Raw genomic sequence first — 20,679 nt, 5'->3', positions numbered from 1 at the left:
AGAATTTGAGTGTCAACATTCTAGTACTGAAGGGGCTTCTGAGAGCTTTTAAAGAAATACAAGCCCTAAAGTAGGAGCTGGACTTTACAAACTAGAAGTCGAGGCAATTTTATCAGTGTTTGTGGCCGCAGCTCTGAGATTGTTATATCTGCAGTTCTTTACCTAAAATGCCAAGTGCCAACTCCTAAGAAATTCTAGGTTGTGTAAGCCCAAGGTGACTCATAATCTGAAACAGGTACCCATACCACAGTGATAAGAGAAAACTCACAAAATCTGAATTATGGTCATTTTCTGCTTTTTGACATCCTGACATTTGGAAGTTATTGAGTGTGTTGGAGATGGCACAGTATTCTGTTTGTTGTAAACTTTGTGAAGTCTAGAGGGAAGGAGGAAATATAATGGAGCTTTCCTTGAAACGTAGCTGGTGTAGAGGGATGACATGTTCTTGGGACAAAGACTCAGGTGGAATGAGGAACCTGCTCCACTGTGCTACCTGCCTCCCAAGAAGACATTTGGCTGGAGGCACACGTCCTATCTCCAAATCTCAGATTTCAAAACTGGTGGCTCAGTATAGGTACCTGGGCTAGTTCTCTTCATGAGTCAGCTGCCAGTCTTCAAGTTTTAAATAAAAATTTGAAAGCTCTCCAATATCTAAATCAAAACTATTTGTCTCAGAAAACTTATATATAATATATAATTTTATATTATATACTTTATGTATTATAATAGGAATCTATGCTTATTATAGAAAATCTGGGAACTATAAAAAATAAAGGTCTTAAAGAGATTCAGTACTGTTAACATTTTTGTGTATTTCCTTTTTGTTTCTCTAAACAATTTTTTAAAAATTTAAGCATAGCCCAGCCCGTGTGGCTCAGTGGTTGAGCATGTTCCCTGTCAGGGCACATGCCCAGGTTGTGGGCTGAATCCCCAGCAGGGGGCGTGCAGGAAGCAGTCAATCAATGACTCTCTCTCATCATTGATATTTCTATCTCTTTCTCTTTTTCCCTTCCTCTCTCTGAAATCAGTAAAAACATATCTTAAAAAAAATAAAAATAAAAATTTAAGCATCTATTTTTCAGTGAAGATAAAATTTTGATAATTTAACTTTAATGGCCTAAAGTATACTGTGAATATTTTTCCATGTTTTAATATATCTTTTAGAAATTAGGGCACGTTCTGCTTTAGAGCTGTTGAAATTGACAATGATTTGAAAATTATTTTTATTGATGAATGGTTTTAATGAACTTTTGGATTTATGTGTTCTAGTCAAAAGCTATTAAAATAAAGATTTCATGGTCAGGAAAGATAAGTGGAAAGAAGTCAGGGCATTATGTGAATTGCCTTTTGCCCCATTTCCTCTCCCTGGGAGGAATTTCTGATACATGTATTATCTGTCTATTTACAGAGTTTTGGCACTTCGACCTTAGGTTTGTTGAGGGAGTGATGTCCCTAATACATAAGGCCAAAATGCCCTGAATACGTTCATTCTTTTATTAACCAGAAAGGGAAAGTTGCCATAGGAACTGGTTTCTCCCTCAAGGTTCAGCTGTCATCTACAGAGTGGGGCGGTGTCAGCTGACTGACATGGTGGCCACAGGCCAAGCATGGGCACTTGGGACACGATAGGTGATGATAAACAAACAGTACCAGGCACTGTTCTCAGTGCTTCAGACGCACTCGCTCAGGGAATCTTCCCAACAGCCCTGTAGGGTGGGTCCTACTATTATCCATCGTTTACAAAAGATAAAAGAGCAGGTGCAGAGATTAAGTCACCCAGCCCCAGTTTGAACCTAGGCAGGGCCAGAGCTCCTAAGTGCTTGGCTCTTCCAGGTTAGCCAGCAGGTGGCAAGACTGAGGACAGAGCTGCTGCTTCCTAGTGTCATTGCTCCTTGACTTGTCCCTGTCTCATTTGCACTCTGTCTTGGACCATCAGAGTGGTGAAACCGACAGCAGTCTTTGATTCAGCTGAGTAAGAGGATTGCCTGCTATACAACTGTGACTTTCTGGAGAATTAAAGAGTAAAAGGCTTTGCCTGCCCTGGAAGTTGGTCCTGTAAGACTGGGGAATAGCGGAGACTGGTGATTCATGCATGGTGTGTGGAAGGGAGAGAGCACGTGGTGGGAACAGGGACCCAGGCTTAGCTCACTTAAGCAGGAGATTGGCCTCAGCATGGCACATAGGTTTGCTTTCTGCCACATACCTTGGGGTATTTTTACCAGAAACAGACCTTCTCAACAAGTTCTAGATCATGCTGTAAACTTAATAGACAAGAGAATGGAATTGAGAATTTCCAGGGTTGGAAGGCACAGTGGTATCGCCTAAATGGCCTCTTTCCTAGTACAATTTTAGGCAGAACCCCAGTGTATAAAATAAATAAATGCAGGGCTGCGATTTTTGAAGAGGGCAAGGGGCTGAGAATCCCAGGCCACACATACATGGGAGGTACTTTGCTCAAACAGCCCAACTCACTGGACTGACACCATCCCTGGTGGAAGAGAGAGTGCCTGAGTCCATCTGGCACAGCCCGTGTCCTCTTGGGCATCACAAATGGTGGAGCTTGTTCCTGAGCCCGTGTCTGTTTAAGGAATGGCTGGACCTTGATTTTATCTTTGATTTGTGCCCTGACATCCAGTCAGTCAGCAGGTTCTGCTCATCCTCACTTACTCTCTGTATCAAACTGCCCAACACCCCCCATCTCTCTCTTTCATTCCATGTCACAGACCTAGTCCAGAGTCTGTCACCTCTAGTTTAGACACCAAAGCCCCCAGTTTAAAAAGGGAGAGGATGATAACTTTTCCACGCAGACCTCTGGTCAGATCCCTCCTCTGCCCAGAAGCCACCCAGGGCTCCATTTGTAAGGCCCCCAAGTCCTCCTTTAGCTTGGCTGTCGGCGCTTCTAGAGTCTGGATCCATCCCACTATTTCTCCTGCTTCCCAAACCACCACCTACTGGGACCTTTGGAGCTCAGAGTCTGCTGGCACAGGGTCAGCCAAGGTCTCTGCACCCCTAGACTCTGCACGTGGGTTCTCTCTTCCTCCTGACCAGCCTTTGCGCGTCCTGGAAGGGCCTCCCGGACTCTGTGTGCCCACCTCGACCTGTCAGCAGTGACGTTCCTCATGACCCTGCTCCTCAAAGGCACTTGCCCAGAGGGACTCCCTGTGCTCAGACTCCAAGTCACTTGCTAGAACCCTAGGCTGACATTCAGCTGGGATCCAATAGTAAGCACACTGGTGGCAAAAATGGTGAAATACTCCCAGACTGGTTAGAAAATAGGCCGCAGCCCCAGTTCAGAGGCTGGGGCTTTGTGCCTGGATCCCGCTCGGGGGCCTCAGCATTCCTACCCATTGCTTGGTGCCCGGCCTTGCTGGCGGTTCAGTGTTTGAGTAGCTCCCCTTCCTCTGTCCTTCCTTTGGCTTTTCACGTGTGCGTGTCTCGTGTTTCCCAGTTCAGCGCCCCGCCACACCCCCGGCTCTACGCTAGTCCTTGTCATGGTCTAGGAGGAGACCTGGTCCCGGGTTTCCAACAGCATTTAACATAGGGTCTTCACGTTGGTATTCGGTACTGTCTGCTGGGTGCCTGAGACTCGGAAACACTCAGATGGCCCATGTCCCATAGAAGGGTTGCTGACAGATACATACGTTTAAATGTTCAGGTTCGTATGTTAGGATGCTGGGCAAGCTTAGATCTCCAGAGCAAAGCCTGTGCTTCCCCTGGGCCGCACTCTGTGTTCTGGGTGCTTCCGAGGTCTCTCTCAGTTACGTTTCAGCCGCAGGTAGTGTGCGCCTCGCAGGATGTGGGGAGAAGGGGATCAGTGTCAAGTGCTTGATAATCTTACATATCTGTACTGCAGTCTTCATTTACCTGGTGTTCCTGCTTAGAGTTGCACCTGTTTCTAGACCTCGGGTGAAATGGGCAAGCAGCTGTTTGCTCCTTCTGTAGGACAGTTACCCACATTGTGCCTCAGATGGGCCTGTGAGGCGGCCCAGGTGAGGAGCTGGCAGGGACCTCGCTTGTCGAGCAGTCCAATCAGCCACCTCACCGAGGATGGGACCAGGATTCAGAGGGTGTGGCTGAGCAGCCCAGAAACAGGGTAGACTCTGAGAACAGTGCCAGCCTGTTTTCTCCTGACATGACTCAGAGATAAAGCTGCCAATGCCGGGACCTCTCTAGGGTTCAGGGGAACTAAAGGTCCTTGGCCCTTGATGCAGGAGATGGAGCTGTGGGCTCCCCAGCACAGAGCCTCTCATATGAGGCCAGCCCCTGAGGCTGCTGTGGCCCCAGGGCTATGACTCTCCTTCCTCCAGATCAGCTACAGGCCCCTTGGCCAGGTGACAGTCAGGGGCACTGTCCTGCCCTCTCCAGCACTCTCCCTCCATCACAGGGCGAAGTCCAATATCTTTGTCTCCCTCCCGGATGGCAAGTCTGTTTATAGGCTTTGGCAGACACTGCCACTCTGCCTGCTAGGTGTGGCAGGCTTTTCAGGGTGTTCCATTTAGCAGTTTTGTTTATTGGCTGCCCATAGTTGGAAGCTGCCAGAGACTAGCCAGGCAGGTGACCAGAGAGGTTGCAGGTACTGCTCAGGAGATGGAGTGGGGTATAAAGTGCCCCCAGTGGGTGGGGATAGACCATCCATTAGAGTGCAAGGTGGATATACTAGAACTTCTATAGATACTTATTTTTTAGCTTTCTTTTAAATTTTATATTTGTGTGTTTTACAATGTTCAGAAAATATATGTACATAGTTTATATGTTATTGCATTTACATATTAAGGATGCATTTATTTATTATTTTGGATGCATTTTCAAAAGTCTAGGGAATCAGACCTCCTGTGAAACTGGACCGTGATTCTTGTTGTACTGGTCTCTGACTTCAGGCGAGTCCGGTGAAATCCAGAGTGTGCTCTTGGACCCAAAACTTGACAATGTAGAAACCTCATTAGGATAGGATTTTATTATTTTTTCTTTGTTGACATAGATTGAGTACTCAGTAACTATTTGCACTTTGAATATAAGGACCTTCTTCTTGCATGACAATTAAATACTATGCTGGGTTGAATACTCTTAAGTCAGTATGTAAGTTGGCTTTCTTTGTTTAGCCTTTCAGGCAGCTGGCAGGGTGCAGTGTGTGTTGGTCCGTTTTACTCCCCACAGGTGAGTTCTCAGGCTGTAGGACTGCGGAGCTGCATGGGCCTCAGAGTGCCACCTGAATGACAGGATGTTTGGGATTTGCTTTAAAATCCTTTTTAAAAATGGGCATGGTATCAAATGAAACAGTAGTAGCAAAATGTCGACCATTGTCGAAGCCGAGGTCATGGGTACGTGGTGGCTCATTATACTACTCTGTCTACTTTTGAATAGATTTGGAAATTTCCGTGATAAAAGTTTAACCGAAACGTAGAGGAAAATAGAGATCCAAATTAGGGTCAACCAAGCAGGTAATGCCCAGACTGGACAATCTTCTTTCTTTCCCTCTCTTAAACACTGGCTTTAGTATTCTATAATTCTTGCAGCTTGGTAGACTTATTTTCTGTTAAGCCTCCCCTGGGGCCAGTCCCGTCATCTTATAGTGAGTTACCTGAACGCTTGGTGTAACTCTAGCTCATGTGGTTGTCACCAACACCTTCTTTATCCCTTCTCAAACAGTGAGCTAGATCCTGGTTAACCTCTCCTCTGTTTCGCATGTTGCTTCCTCCAGCACCACCCCTGAGCGGAGCTGGCAGAATTTAGAGGTCATCTGTCAGGGCTCTGGCAGGTCCTGAGGAACCATGCAGCCTGAGAATACTTTCTAGGTTCCACTCGCCTCTGCTTTTTAGGGTCACAGCACTTCCTTGCTGAAGTGAGGAGCTCGCTGTCCTCCCTGTGGGTTCAGGTCTTTGTATCCTGTCTTCCACTTACCCTGTTCTGCTAAACCTTTCTCTAGTTTTTCAGGACCTTTGAAACCTTGATCTATTTTAAGGGGTGTAAGTAACTCTACCCAACCTGTGTCCCTTCAGCCTTCTTACCCAGGTCACTGATATTTGATCTTGGGGACTACTTCCAGCCTTAAGGACTGGGTCTCTTCTGTCTCCTGCACCAGGCCTTGCCCTGGCTGGGACCTGGGGGCTCCATAAGCGACATGTGGCTATGTGGGACCAGCCTCCCGCAGCCAGCTGCGTCTCAGCCTGTCGACAGGGTGCTGTCCCAGGAGAGAGACGGTGTCCGTGGCCTCTGGTTTAGGACATGGTTGTTGCTAACCCACCTGTGATGCAGACTCCTCTTTGCTCCCCACATCCCCACCTATCGCTGCCTGTTCCCACCTGGCCTGCTTCCATGGACTCTGTGGACAGCCCTCCCTCCAATGCAGCCCATACTGAGAGCTGTGTCCCGCCTCTGCATGCCTGGCGCTCGCTGGCTGCTTCAGTCCTCACGCTCTGTCGTACAGCTAGGTCAGCTCCTGCAGGTGTCTTTTTCCTTGTCAAAGGCAGAGGAGCCCCTGTAAGTGCTGTGTTTTCATGCTGATGGCCTTCTGCTTGCAAGGGACTAACTAGAGAGAGTTTTTCCCCCTGCGATTTTCAGGGTATTATTTGTTTCTTGTGCAGTGGGACCCTTATGTGGGAGTTGCCCATATAGCTAGCTGGTCAGTGGCTGCTCCAGGGCCCAGCACAAGACAGATGGTGAGAGCTGGATGTGTACTTGCTGGGAGGGGCTGGTTCCTCACTGTCACTCTGCTAGAAGGACAGATTGCCACCCTAAGCCATTTCTGGAGCAGGTGGGAAATACATAAATATCAGAAGAAATGAACTGACCTAGTTATAGCTTCTTTATCTTGAGAAATTTTAAAAAATACAGCAAAGTACAAAGAATAATAAGTCATAAAACAGACACCATGTACCCACCATATAGAACTGATGGTTTTTAACACTGGTGGTTTTCTTTGCGTGTCCTGCTATCACTTGCAGGTTCTGGGTGTAGGGGGATCCTGGAAGCCGGGGATCCTGGCCGTCCTCTACCTATTCTGGCATCGTCCTGGAGGTTCTCCGTGGTGTTGGTGATGGAGGGGACATAGCTCTTCTCAGCTCCCACTCCTGTGTCTCCCCTGAGTTCCACACAGGCAGCACCGAGAAGCTGACTCGAGCCTTTGCAGCTCATCGCAGGCACAGCCAGTTCCTAGAGCACGAGCTTTTTGCGTTTGAATCTGACGTTCTTCCCGTCTTTATGTCCTGTCTCTTGTATTCACGACTGGAAGCAAGTAGTTTGGGACAAAGCATCCAGTGGGCCCCAGGACTTGGGTGCCTTCTTTGTGTGCAGTTTCCCAAACAAATGGGCCTTCCTCCCCTCAGCAGAAAAGAGTCCTGCCTGGTCGGGTCAGCTTTGGCTACTGTGCAGGGACATTTGCCCCCTTTCCCTTTAAGTGGTTCTCCCGTCTCTCAGTGGAGCCTCTTGTTGCAGGGTCGACTTTGGTTGACTGGAGGCCAGGAAGGTCGAGAGTCTCTTCTTCTGGATTGTTTTAGTGGCAACAGGACTTTCCTTCTCCAGCTGTTATCATAACAGGCTCTGCAGGTCTTGCCCACACCCCCAGACATTGTGTCAAGGTCTTTAACATGCAGACCTACAGATGTGATTAGGGCTCTTCCTGTAGGGTATCAACTGAAGTAACACGCCTTCTTAGGTCCAGGTGATGAGTGGGCAGCTGAACACACGGAAGCCTTTGTGTCTTGGTTCTTGCAGAAGGGCAGGCCCAGCCTAACCAGCAGGTCTCTTTGTCCCCACCCGCTGGAGCAGAGCCCACTGACTGAGGCCGTCTGCTCTGTCCCTGCCCCCTCCCTCTCCAGTTCTTACCAGCAAGCTCTCTGCATCGTCTCGACATATGTACAGAAATCACTTAACAGTATTAAATCAGTGTTTAAGGACCAATGGAAGCATCTTCTCATAGGGATTTTCTTGAATGGAAACTTTCCCTCTTAATTCCATAGCAGTAGACTCTAACCTTGCTGGCCCACACAGGGGCTGTTACGTGGATTTCGTCATCAGGCCTGTCCTAACTATAATTACCATCTTCCCAAGCGGATGTACAGGACAGGTCTGTGTGTCTGTGTTGAAGAAGGAAGGCAGGAGAAACCTGTGGTTGGTTGGGTGGTTTTTTTTCTCTCTGGAGAATGTTGGGCAGGTCCTGGCATCAGCATTCCTTTCATCTCAAATGGCCACCCACCAGCTCTCTTGGTATCACTAGAGTCCTGCCTTTACCCCAGCTCCTGACTGTCCTGTTTGGAGGATTCGCTTCTCTGACATAGACACTCACTGAGTCTCCTCTGACATAGACACTCACTGCTCTGGGCTTAAGCCCTCCTTCTGACATTTGCTGTTCTTCTTAAGAAAGGTATTTGTTTACTGTTTCCTTCCCTGTGGGCAGGCTTGATATATTTTAAACTAATCTGCAGTCATAAGGTCTAAATGTATGTGTAAATGTCTGCTAAGGAGAAGAGAGGACCCTTGTCCTTGGATGACCTTGGGTGGCATTATACATAAGTGAACAGTCTGAGAAATAATGAGAAGAGGGCAAGACATGTGGACTTTCAGTCAGTGGCTTGAACCTTTTTTCCCTCCTCACCGCCTGGGAGCTGCTCGCACTCCCTCTGGCGCTGTGACCTGCTGTAGCCCCACGGCGTGTGGAGAAGGCTGAGGCCGGGGATGCTTTGAATAACCCTTGCTCTTTGGACAGTCTCTGTTCTATAAATGTACCCACCCCGGCTTACGGTAGAGAGTTGCTCAGAATCACAGAGGATCGTTCCTGACTCAGTAATATGTTTATGAAGCCCCTGTTCTGGGCAAGGCACTGTGTTAAACACCAGGGCATATGAAGACAGATGGGAAGGCCTTGGCCCCTGGGAGGGCAGAGGGGCATCTCCATAGGAGTGTAAGTGCCCCTGGGTGTAAGGTAGGACGAGCAAAGGGCCACACGAGGGCTGGAGTGTTCCTGCAGTCAGGGAAAGGACTGACGGCTCTGACCCGGGGGTCCGGTAGGAGTTGATTACAGAACGTGGCCTCTGGCCTATTTGGGTACGATTTGGGCATGTTAAGCAGGGTCAGGGCATAGAGCTGTAGTGAAGCAGACAGAACGGGGGTGCAGGGCGCAGATAGGCACAGGGAAGACCCCAGGGGCTTGAGGAACAGCAGGAGTTGGGAGGGGCGCAGAGGTGGCGTGCACCAGGGACCCTGCCTCTGTGGCCGAGGTGCGGTGGGGCCATGGGCCAGCTTGCCCAGGGAAGCGTGGCAAGAGGATGGGACTCCTTCCTCTGTCTGCCGCCCCCCCCCTTCACTGTTCTGCATCACTCTCCCAGGCTCAAAAATTCAGCCCTCCAGTTTTGTTTCTTTTTTCCATTGACATCCATTTAGTTATCAGATCCTGGTGTGTGTGTGTGTGTGTGTGTGTGTGTGCGCGCGCGCGCGCGCGCTTATCCTCATCTGAGAATACGCTTTTTATTGATTTTTGGAGAGAGAGGAAGGGGGAGGAGAGAGAGAGAGAGAGAAACAGCAGTGTGAGAGAGAAACATCCATTGGTTTTCTCCCATACCTGCCCTGCCCAGGGATCGAACCTGCAACCTAGGTATGTGCCCTGATAGGGAATCGAACCAGAAACCTTTTGGTGCACAGGACAATGCTCCAACTGACAGAGCCACCCAGCCAGGGCCTGGTGTGTGTGTTTTAACTGATTTAAAAAATCTTATTGTGGTAAAATATACATAACATAAAATTTGCCCATTTAACCATTTTTAAGTCTATAAATCAGTGACATTAAGTACATTAAGTACATTCTCTGTGTTGTATAACTATTACCAGTTTCTAGTTGCAGAATATGTCACCATCCCTCACAAGCACTCTGCCCTTCATTGCCCACCGCTCCCCCACCCCCAGCAGCTCCAGTCCTGTCTCTGTGAATTTGCCTCCTCCAGGTCCCTCATGAAGGTGGAATCATACAATATTTGTCTTTCTGTCTGGCTTCTTTCACTTAGTATAACTTAGTTTTCAAGGTTTAGCCGTGTTGTAGCAGAATCAGAGTTTCCTTCTCTTTAATGACTGAATAATATTCCATGGTATGCATATTCCACATTTTGTGTGTCCCTTTATCTGTTGATGGACACTGGCATTCATCCTGGCTTTTATCACTGTGCATCATGGCTTTTGGTCATCCTTCCTGTCACCTCCCACCTTTATCTGGATTTGAACCACCGCATGCCTGGGCCTCTGCACTTGCCTCTCAAGGTCCATAGGCTTTGGTTTCAGACCTGGGCTCCAGTCTGTTCTTGTGCAGAGCTGGGGAGGGACATTGAACTTCTGGGCATAGTTTCCCAATCTTTGGATTGAAGGTAGTAACTAGGGCTGGGAGGACTCCTGTCCTAGTCTTGGGTCTTCATTAAGGTCAGCTAACCAGATTTTACTTTTTTTCTAAGACAAATTTTTTCCATGGGGCTAACTATACAAAGGCAAGTGTTGGATGTTATTGTAAAAAGCTTTTAAAAATCAGTTTAAAGAGCAATAAAGTATGTGGTTTAGTTCTATGAATATGCACCCATAGGACATGTTTTTAAAACTTCCCTAACATTATACAACTGTGTTCCTGTGACTTAGGAGACTTTTTCAGTGGTAGCCACATCCATGACTTCGAACATGCTTCGACCTAGACAGCTGAAGTGGAAGAGAGAAATGTGGGATAGGCCACAGAAAACCACTCATCCTCAAAGGTGGCATTAGAGATGCCAAAGACCCTGTTGGAAGAAGCATGTTCAAAGAATTTGAATAAAATTTTAATAAAATGTGAATAGAAAAAAGGAAATGTTTCTAAAATAATGTATATTGTCATATGATTTGACTGTATGTATAGCTTAGTGAGTACAGAAACTATTGTAAGTAGACATTTGACCATTTCATCTAATCCCTAATAGTTTATCTGTTCAAGTTGACCACCTTGTATTTGGAATCTCTTTATTTTGGGGCATCTTTTTGTGGTCTGTGGTCAATATGAACGAGTGAGGTATGTCCCTAATCCTACTGGTTAAAAATTAGCCTAGTCTTGTACTTGCCCTTCAAAGCATTGTGTCCACTCTTTCTCTGATAACTTTAGGGGAGATAGGTAGGGAGTGGGTTAGTGTAGAAATATTCAACTCGACTCGAATAGTTTAATAAATCAGGTTTCTGAAAACAGAGTGTCTCTGAGCTGTTTTTCCATATACAAATCTTCTGGGAAATTGACTTGGGGATTCATAGAATTGCTGTACTGAAAATTCAGAGGGTTGGAGGTTACTGTACTTGGGAAGAAAGGCTCCAGGCAGTGGATGGGAGTAGCGAATCCCCTGTGGAATGGCTGGTTCATTGTCATGGGATCCCAGGTTACCCAAGTGGTCTTTCCCCTTCTCAGGCTCAGATGGGGAGGTGGTCCAAGGGCGGCAACCTGTATGCAACAATTGGCAATTCCTGTACGGGAAGGGACGGGGGCAGTGGCCTCTGCTGTCCTCCCTAACTCGTGGCCCCTGGCATCTCGGCGTTTGTGCCTCCCTCTCTCCAGGAAGAGCCTGACTGCTCTTTTGGTTCAAGAGGGGATGGCTTAAGCAAATCTAGCTTTAGGTACTTTGCCAGCCTGGGTTAAGGAGCATGGATCCGACGGTTTGGAGTGGCGCTCTGAAAGAGCAGCACGCGGCCTGGCTGCCGCTCTCTTGTTCTCCTGAGGCCGAGCTGTGCCCAGCTAGTGTGGGACAAAGGGGGAGCTTTCAGCCTCTGTAAATGGCCTATTGTGCCAGGGAAGGAGGTGGAGCAGGGAATGGCAGCATCTTGGCAGCTTGGCTTGCTGCTTTAAGGAAAGATGTCAGGATTTCTTCATTTGCTGCTGCTGGGGCAAGGGTGCTATTTATGTGGGATTGTTTGAGAGCTGCATTCCAAGTAAAGTATTTCTTCAGACTGCTAGTATTCAGCTGGGTGAAAGCTTGAAGGACTTCAGAAGGAGAGAAATATCCAGATCACCCGTTCTTTTGGTTTGTAAATAGCATGAAGAAAATAAAATGCTAATGTAAGTATAAGTTTGCAGAATTGCAGGAGCTGTGTGTGTGTCCGCGTGTGTCCCTGTGTCCTTAGAGAATGATGCCCTTGTGAGTCACCTCTGACGCTGGACCACATTTTTCCTGGTTCAAACAAAACGGTAAAAGGTGAACCTTTGCGTGCAGTGGATCTGGAACCCACATGTCGTTCAGAGGTCAGGGTGATGGGATAAAGGCTGGTGATTATGTAAGGCATGGAGAGTTCAAATGGATTTCAGATGCCAGTTCTTCTAATACCGTGTGTGTGTGGGGGGGGGGGGGGCGGTGCTGGAAAGACCTTTAGAAGCCACCTGCTTCTAAAGGTTCCTAACCTGGGATGGGCTAAAGGGGACTTGTGAGCCCCACATGCAAAGAAGTATGTGGATGTTCTTAGTGGAGAGGGTCAGCGGCCCACAGAAGTTAAGCACTGTTCATGTGGAGAAAAACACATGAATTTAGAGTCAGATTAGTGTCCAGGTCTTGGAAGACACATTGGGGAAGCCTTTTACGTCTCCAGCCTTGATTACCCATCATCATTTGTATTGTGATGTTCAGGTAAGACACCGGATGTGAAAGCCTTTCTAAAACAGCAAATTGGTGCTAGTTATGTAATGAGCTGTTTTTCTTCAAGTTTGGGTAGCTGGGAAGCAGACGCTGCTCTCTGACAGCCATGCAGCCCCATATCTGTTCCCCTGCCCTGTACATGTTCCTCTCCAGGTCTATTTAAAGGCAGTCTGCGCCTGGTTCTTTGCAATGGGCTTGTGCCAGATTTCCCTGACCCTTGCCACGTCCTCAGTCATTCCGTGGTTTTAGACTCCAGCTTTATAGGAAATTCAAAAGACCCAGCTGAGCAAACCCCCTTTTTGTGGGTGCGGAGAGGAAGGGTGCAGGAGTAGCTGAGGGGAAGGAGACGCTGGCTGCCAGTAGTCTCCTGTGTTCTAGCCGAGAAACACTGGCTACCGACTGCGTAAACCTTTAAGCCGACTGAGTGGTATTCTTGGCGACAACAGAGTGATTATATGCCTGGGCTGTAAACTCCCGGAGATCGTGATGTGCAGATTGGCTTTCGAAAGAACTTTAGAAATATTCCAACCAGAACAGTATTGGAACAAGAATCAATTCTGAGTTTTAACCACTTGTTGGCAAGTTGATGAGTCTCGATAATCCTTCGAGACCAATTATTGATTGAGATTGTCTTAATGGGTGGTGCTCATGTTTGCCCACAGTATTTGAAGACTGTTTATTGTGGCTCATTTTCTTTGAGTGAAGGTCTGTGTCCATTTCTAAATGTCCCGGGTGCCTTTTCCTTAAACAGAAGGGGCAAGATTTAAAATGCTCTTGGTTTCACATTTAAGAATTGTTCTTTCCACGGATCTAAATGAGGTATTGGCTTAATCCTTTACTGCATAGGCTGTAGTTTCCTACATACAGCACTAACCAGTTTGTTCGGTATGGTTGGTTTGCAGCTGGTTGCTGATTGCCAGCTAAGAGGCATGAAGTAAACTGCTGTAGCTTGTCATTATCAACACAGATAAGAATTTAGCTGGCTTTAAACCCTTACTTAGTATTATACATCAATATCTGATAAAATGCTTTGCATGAGTGCTGCTGTAATTTTCTGAAGTTTTTAAAAAGTTCTCTTCCTTAGACATTTCTAAAAATAGACTTCTTTCATTCTTAGTATCATGCTGTCTACAGCTTGGTTATTGCTAATGCTTAAAATAGAAAAGAATTACTCACCCGATCATGACTGTATTTGTTTGTGAGGGAATTATTTAATATTCTCACACAGGGACGTGATTCTGTTGAAAAACCCGTGTAAATTCACACAATCTAGGTTTTATTGAAATTACTTTAAGGGAAGGCAAGGGTGTTGGGTCAGGGCTGGGCACCTCCATTCAGACTTAGAGTGCTGGGGCAGGGGTAACAAAGACAACTGGGACATGGATTGATTGAAGGGGAAGGCAGATTTGCACATTAAATGTGTAAGAGTGCTTTGTGGTCGTAGGATTGCAATACTGTATGAAGTTTGACAGCTCAGTGCCGAGAGGACCAACTCAATTTGTCTGCTCAGCCTCAAAGTCTCATATAAGCATCTCCCTCAGAGAGGTCTTGCCTGATCCCTGGATCTTAATGGTGGGAACACTCATCACACTTTATAGATATTGCTTGTTTAATTTCTACTGTATCTTCTGCCCAGCTGGTTAGTCCCCTGAGAGCCCTGCCCTATCTTTAGCACTGTCTTCCCAGCTCCTAGCACATGCCTGGCACACACTAGATGCTCAGATATGTTAAATGATGAATAGTTTAATTCCTATGAATTCATCTAGAATAAAATCCACTGTGAGTGTATATTGACAGTCTGTTTCTTTCTTGGTTTGTCTTATGTTGGTTCAACATACCACCCAACATCTGATCATTTCAATGGCTTTTAAAAACATGCCCATTGTCTCTTCTCATTGTGAAGCTGAGCAGAAAGAAAACAATGTATGTTTTCAGAACTGGCACTGGTAGTGACACTAGCTGATGCCTGTTCCTGCCCATGGGTGGAGTAGTGGGGTGACTCTGCTCTCAGCCTCTCATTGGCCCATCCTTCGTCCTGTCTTCTCCTGGGAAGTCAAGTATGGATTTTGTCTGCTAGTTACCTTTAGCCCAGTGGGCAGCAGCACAGGACTTGGCATGTGACTAATGCCCTGAGAGACCTTGGCAGGCCGGGTAAGCACCGGCTGAGCTCCTCCAACCCCTGCCCCACCCCCACCCCACCCCCACCCCCGCCGCCTTTTCTGTTTCTGCAGTGGTGTGTCACCTGCAGTCAGCTCTTGGTGGCACAGATGGTGAGCGATTTTGTAAGTGCTGGTGTTTTCTCTCCAGAATTATGACCTAAAGAAATTTGCTTATCTGTTCCTTCTCTGTTGTCATGTCAGACCTCCAAATTTCCTGTGTGTGTGTCTGTGTGTGTGTGTGTGTGTGTGTGTGTGTGTGTATGTACATACACTTACATGGAGCTGTTGTAGCACAAGATTGCATGAGCTGAACAAATACACTATATTGACCCCTGTAGTATTGATGGCCAGTGAGAACCCTTGACATGCTGCTACTCTGTAAAGAAAAGAATACAATAGTACAGATTGAAATTTAAAGAAGATTTCTGTATTTGAAAAAGGATTATTTTCAGTCTCTTTAAAAGAACATATAATAAATAGCTCACAAATATCTGAACTTAGAGCTAAACTAACACCGAGTGGATAGCCAGGAAGTTTTCAAGAAATCTCTTTCAGGTCATTTACTGTTATTTTCTCCCCTTTACTGCCATACTGCAGGGCAATTACTCATCAAGAACTTTCTAATGAGAATTATTCTTCTATCTTATGTGTACTTCACAGTTTTTATACTGACAAATGTAAATTGTCTCTAACATGCAGTTTGAGGCTTTGATATACATTGAGTTCATCTGATCTTCTTCTCTGCGTCTTGGCTTCTAAATTTTGTTTGTAAACTCCTTGTAATCAAACACTGTTTTTCATTACCTCTGTACCTTACTGTTCTGCACGCAGGAATAACTGCAGAGTATTGGTATAGGAAATAATAATAATGCCTCCCAGTTATTGAGCACTTTCTGGTGCCTCATACCACTCTAAGTTCTGTGTGAATTATTTAGTCATTATAAAAGCCCTCGGAGATAGGCACTATTTTCATCTCCATTTATACATGAGGAAACTGAGGCACTGAGAGGTGAAGTCATTTGTCCTAAATCATACAGCTAATAAGCTGGGAAGGCAGGATTTGGTTTTAGAATCTGGGATCTTAAGTACTGTTCCATACTTTTTCTCAGATACTATGCTATAACCTCTCTCAAGATATGTGGTGGTTGGTTTAAAGTTTATGCACAGCAATTTATTATTATATTTTAGCTATACTATGTTGAAGAGTATAATGGAAACTATTTCATCAGAATAGCCAACTATAGTTTCCTGCGCATTTATATCGTTGCTTTCATGGTCAGAGGATGGGGAAGGAGAGAGGCACATGGACATCGAATTGGTCTGTTTGACCAGGTGGGGAGCTTGTCCTGAGCTTTGTGGGAAGAAATGAAAACCAATGGCCCCAGGTGTTTCAGGCTTGTTTGTGCCTCTTTGCTGTTCTCCCTATTGGCTATGACAATGACAGTTGAGTCTGTTTGATTTGATGGAGGAAAACAGAGAATATCAGGGAAGAAAACGGTAACTTATGCCACTTATTTGAGCATTTTATGGCAAGAATTCTTTGTGAGTAAATATTTTTAAATGTGGTTAATGAAAACTTTACACAAGATGATAGAAGTAAAGTGAATTCCTAAAGTGATTTTTACAAAAATGGAATCTGACAGCCAGGAAGAGCCCTAGACTGTCAGACTGTGGGCTTAGTGCCTTGGTTAGTCGGACGGGTGGCCTTCGGGGATTCTGGAGGAGGGTCCTGCCTCCTGAATGAACTTGACCTGTTTCTCTCCCGACAGAAGTCAGCTCAGGGCACCACCAGCACGGGAAAATGCAAGCCCACGAGTTGTTCCGGTATTTTCGGATGCCAGAGCTGGCTGACTTCCGACAGTACATTCGTACCCTTCCAACCAACACGCTCATGGGCTTCGGCGCGTTCGCAGCACTCACCACTTTCTGGTACGCCACGAGGCCCAAGGCCCTGAAGCCACCATGTGACCTCTCCATGCAGTCGGTGGAGGTGGCGGTAAGTGGAGGTCTGGCCTGCCTGTGGATTTCCCCTGCGTGTCCCCAGATGAGCCAAGCCCCGTTGAATCCACATTGCTTGGGAGGGCACTTTGTAAGGGAAAATGTACTCAACAAACAGAAGTTTGCCGATGATTGTAAATGGAATTGGAGGCCAAAATGCAGGCAGAGGGACAGACGAGGCGGGTTTGGCTGGGGGTCTGCCCATAGTCACAGGGCTCGTTCCAGAAGTCCCACAGAGCTGCCTGTGCTAGGCACCGCGGTAGGCCCGAGGTGTATGAGACACGAGGGTCAGGAGGGACAGGTACAGGGCCCCAGCTCTCGCAGGGCACATGTGCTAGCAGAGAAGAGGGCTGTCAAGCCAGTGTCACAGACAGAGGATTTCGCTTGTGCTGTATCCCATAGTTAGAACACATCCCCCAGCTGCTGAAAGAGACCCCGGGGTCTCAAGGAGGAGGTTAGACTGGGAACCTGCCCGAATAACGTGGCCACAGACTCGACAGGACACCCAGGAGGCGTCTGAGGCTGAGCTGTCCAGTGTCACTGTCGTTCCTAACTCGGGCAAACAAAGGTCATGCTGTCATCGTCACGAAAATTACAGCAGAGCGTGCATTCCAGTTAGGGCCGAATGGGTGGGATTGCCGAGGAGATGCAAACACCCTTCCAGGCAGACCCTTCCCAGGGCCCTTTCCCGGCCCCCGAGTCTGCTCAGGCGCGAACCATGAGGGCTGAAAGGTGAGGCCGGGCTTCTCCTCTCCACGCGGCCCTTTCTTGCTTTCCTGCCCAAGTCCGAGTGAGTTTTCAGTGCGTATTACTTTCGACATATATGGAAACAATGTTGTAAAATGCAGAATTGCCTCACTTACTGCTCTTGGATGTAGGCGAGCTCCCCCCCCCCCCCCCCCCCCCGCCCCGGCTGGCAGGCACGTGAGGGAGGGTGTCCTTCCAAGTAAAGCCCAGGCCGGAGTCATGGCTTCTTGTTACTTAGAGGATTTTAGTTCTTTTAGACAATTTCTTGGATTCATTAATGTGGAACTCCTAAAATATATAAAAGGTACGTTAGTTTTATTCATGCCAAAATGTAAAAATAGAAGGACTGAACTGCTGAGGAGAGATGGCTGTAAGATACTTTATTTCTATATAGAAGGTCAACTGAATATTTCATGTCAGCATATCATATACCAGTAATGAGTGGAATTTAACATTTCCTAATAGGTACGTGTGAAGTTCGGGACATTCTCCTCTCCTGGCAGGGACCTGATGTCTCAGTAGCGTTGCCATCACTATGGAGAGGACTTGGCAAGTGCAGATTTAAGATGTTTATAATTTAGCAGTAACTGTAAAAAGTGCCTAATTCTTATTTCTTATATGAGAAATCGGGGAGACACTTACAGTGTGATTTTTAAGTTCCAGCTTAGCATGAAGTCATCGAGCCTTATTAAAATACTCATACACATTCTCTGTAGGACAGTTTAAAACTACAGATAAGCAGAAAGAAAATTAAAATCTATAATTTCACTATCTGGTATGTACGCTTCCTGGCTTTTCTGTTTGCTTATAGAAATGGATTTAGCTTGGATTTTCAGAATTTGTAGGTCTTAGGTATACAGAATTTGCTTTGCATTTCTTAAAAAAGAACTTAAAATATTGAATTTGAGATTAGCTTTGGCGTTATGATATTTAGTGATTATAGATGCTTTCCTAGATGTGGCAGAAAGAGGAACTTAATTCATTTCATTAAGTATTAATCAGGAGCTTGTATATCTGCCACTGTTGCAGGGGCTGATCACCCGATGAAAATATTGTTGCTTCGGTCCTACTTTGAAAACAAGTGAGCACCGTGTGCCAGTCCCCACTCTCACGGCCCCCTCCCATTTCCTATATGCGGTTGTTTCACCCTCCCCTTCCCATTAACTTTACTTGGATATTAAAATGAGGAGAAGCTGCTATTTTTGGCTTGATTGCATCTCATCACTGTCCATACTGGCTGTTTCCCAGATACACTCTTTTAAAGCAGCAGCACAGAGGTGTTTTTTTATGTTGCAGCTTGGAAAACGTCCTTTTACCAGTCAGGGTTGTAAAGAGGATGTCAGCGCCCGTGCTCTGCACCTGCGCAGGAAAAGTGCTGAAGACATAAGCTGCAGAATGGGACAGACCCGACGGAGTTAGCAACAGAATCCAGAGGCGTTTTAAACTTGTGAGCGAATTTGATCAGCACCCTGTTTAGAGAGCTGTGTCCCTCTGTCTGTACCTACAGCTCACCAGCCTGCAGCAGTGACAGAGAGGTGGGCCTTTCCCCACGGGTCAGGGAAGGACTTCCCTCTTCCACAGAGTTTTTGCTGCTGCTCCTCCAGAAGTAAGTTTCTGTGGGTAGAAGCAGGTTTCTGTGCGAGTGTCTAGCTTTTGTTTTTTTTCTTCAATCACTTTCACCAGTGATAACGCAAGTTTTCCAGTTTTCGCTGGTCTCAGCCTTTTCTCTGGGATTATGGTCTCCATGGCCTCTAATGAAGATGATCTTCACTGGAGTGACTGGGAACCCTTTGGGATTGATCAGGGCGCAGACCATGGTGGCTGCAGTTAAGGGACACGAGAGCATGTTGGAGTTGGAAGGGACCAAAGGGGCAGAGAGACGTGGCCGAGGCTGGACCCTGCTGCTCTGCTTGGACCAGGCAGCCCTGGGCTAGTGCACCTGACTTTTCTGACCTTCAGATTCCTCATCTGGAAGGTGCCAGTACCTTCCCCATGTCACTGTTGTTAAGAGGACCATGTAGAGCTATGCAGAGCATCTGCCTGATCCCTAATAAGTGTTCAGTAAATGTCAGTTTTCTTCTTCTGTAAAGGTCTCCTCTTTCAGCCCTCACATTTTATACATAAGGAAGCACCTGAGTCCAAGGAGGTGACGTGTCACACAGTCAGTGGGAGACCTGGGGCTCGGGTATGCTGTCTTCATCACAGTGATTGAAAGTTATGTATTATGACTACGGTGCTGTGGGACACATATGATTAGCAACTTTCCTTAGAGCTTTAACCCTGTGTCCCAGAATGTCTGACACGAACAATGTGCGCTCTGGATGTGACCCTCCATAAGTCACAGAGAGGTAGGCATTCATTCAGCAGGTACCCAAGCGTCTGCTGCATGGTGTGTACAGTACCAGGGATGAAGAGGCTGCCCTCAGGAAGCACACAGGGGGGCAGGAAGTTCTGCTGAGGATCCTTCCACCCCTGGCAGAGGACAGGGGTCATCCTTAAACCAGGAGTAATATAAGGGTCTTGTATTCACGCCATAAAACCAGAACTGTGGTTCAAGTAAATGGGACACTTGCCTGTGGAAGCAGCGCTCAGTAACTAGCACAGTGTTAAAATTCAGAAGTCACAGCCCTTCTCAAGGCCACGGCTTGCCCAGGCAACCTCAGACCTCCAAGCTGACATGCACATTGCGGCAAGGACTAGCATTTTTGTCCATGTCAGAGGGTGCGTGTGGACACTGCTACTGAGAGGGATCTTCCCGTGTGGCTGGCAGAATCACTGGTTTTACGCACACGTGTGTCAAGACCTACTTGCAAACTGGCATGAGCAGTGTCTGCAAGAGAAGAGAGAGGTCACTGAGTCACAAGTTTTTATGGAGACCCATACTGGACTGTGCAGACAAAGTGTCAGGCTATGGGGATAGTGACAGTGTACAAACAAAGATGGTGATGTCAAGGGAAAAGGCTAACTCTTAGGAACAGGGAGTAGAAGAGTGATTGTCAGGTCTGGGGGCTGGAGAAATAAGGAGGGGCTGGTAAATAGTACAGACTTTCAGTGAAAAGATGTTAAGGTCTGATGATCTGATGTATCATATGGTGATTACAGATGACAGCACTTTATTTGTATAATTGAAATTTGCTGAGAGTAGAACTGTGTTCTCACCAAGA

The 20,679-nt window shown here is 46.7% G+C and overlaps 1 protein-coding gene across 5 annotated transcripts in view; it reads left to right on the top strand.

Moving 5' to 3' along the window:
* The window catches only part of ACSL1 (acyl-CoA synthetase long chain family member 1), a 58,481-nt gene that overhangs the window by 2,289 nt on the left and 35,513 nt on the right, over positions 1-20,679 (top strand). For 2 of the 5 annotated variants that reach the window (XM_081124663.1, XM_081124660.1), the window contains exon 2: positions 16,540-16,766. In XM_081124663.1, coding sequence (XP_080980789.1) covers positions 16,572-16,766 — 195 coding nt within the window. In that variant the 5' untranslated portion in view covers positions 16,540-16,571. Of the gene's footprint in view, positions 1-11,645; positions 12,041-14,832; positions 14,894-16,539; positions 16,767-20,679 lie in introns of those variants that run through there. The other 3 variants (XM_081124662.1, XM_081124661.1, XM_081124664.1) reach the window with 3 other exon arrangements.

This window comes from Miniopterus schreibersii, assembly GCF_964146895.1.
Source record: "Miniopterus schreibersii genome assembly, chromosome: 2".
NCBI lineage: Eukaryota > Metazoa > Chordata > Mammalia > Chiroptera > Miniopteridae > Miniopterus > Miniopterus schreibersii.
The sequence above is the reverse complement of the archived record's forward strand: the minus strand, read 5'-3'. Positions and strand labels throughout refer to the sequence as shown.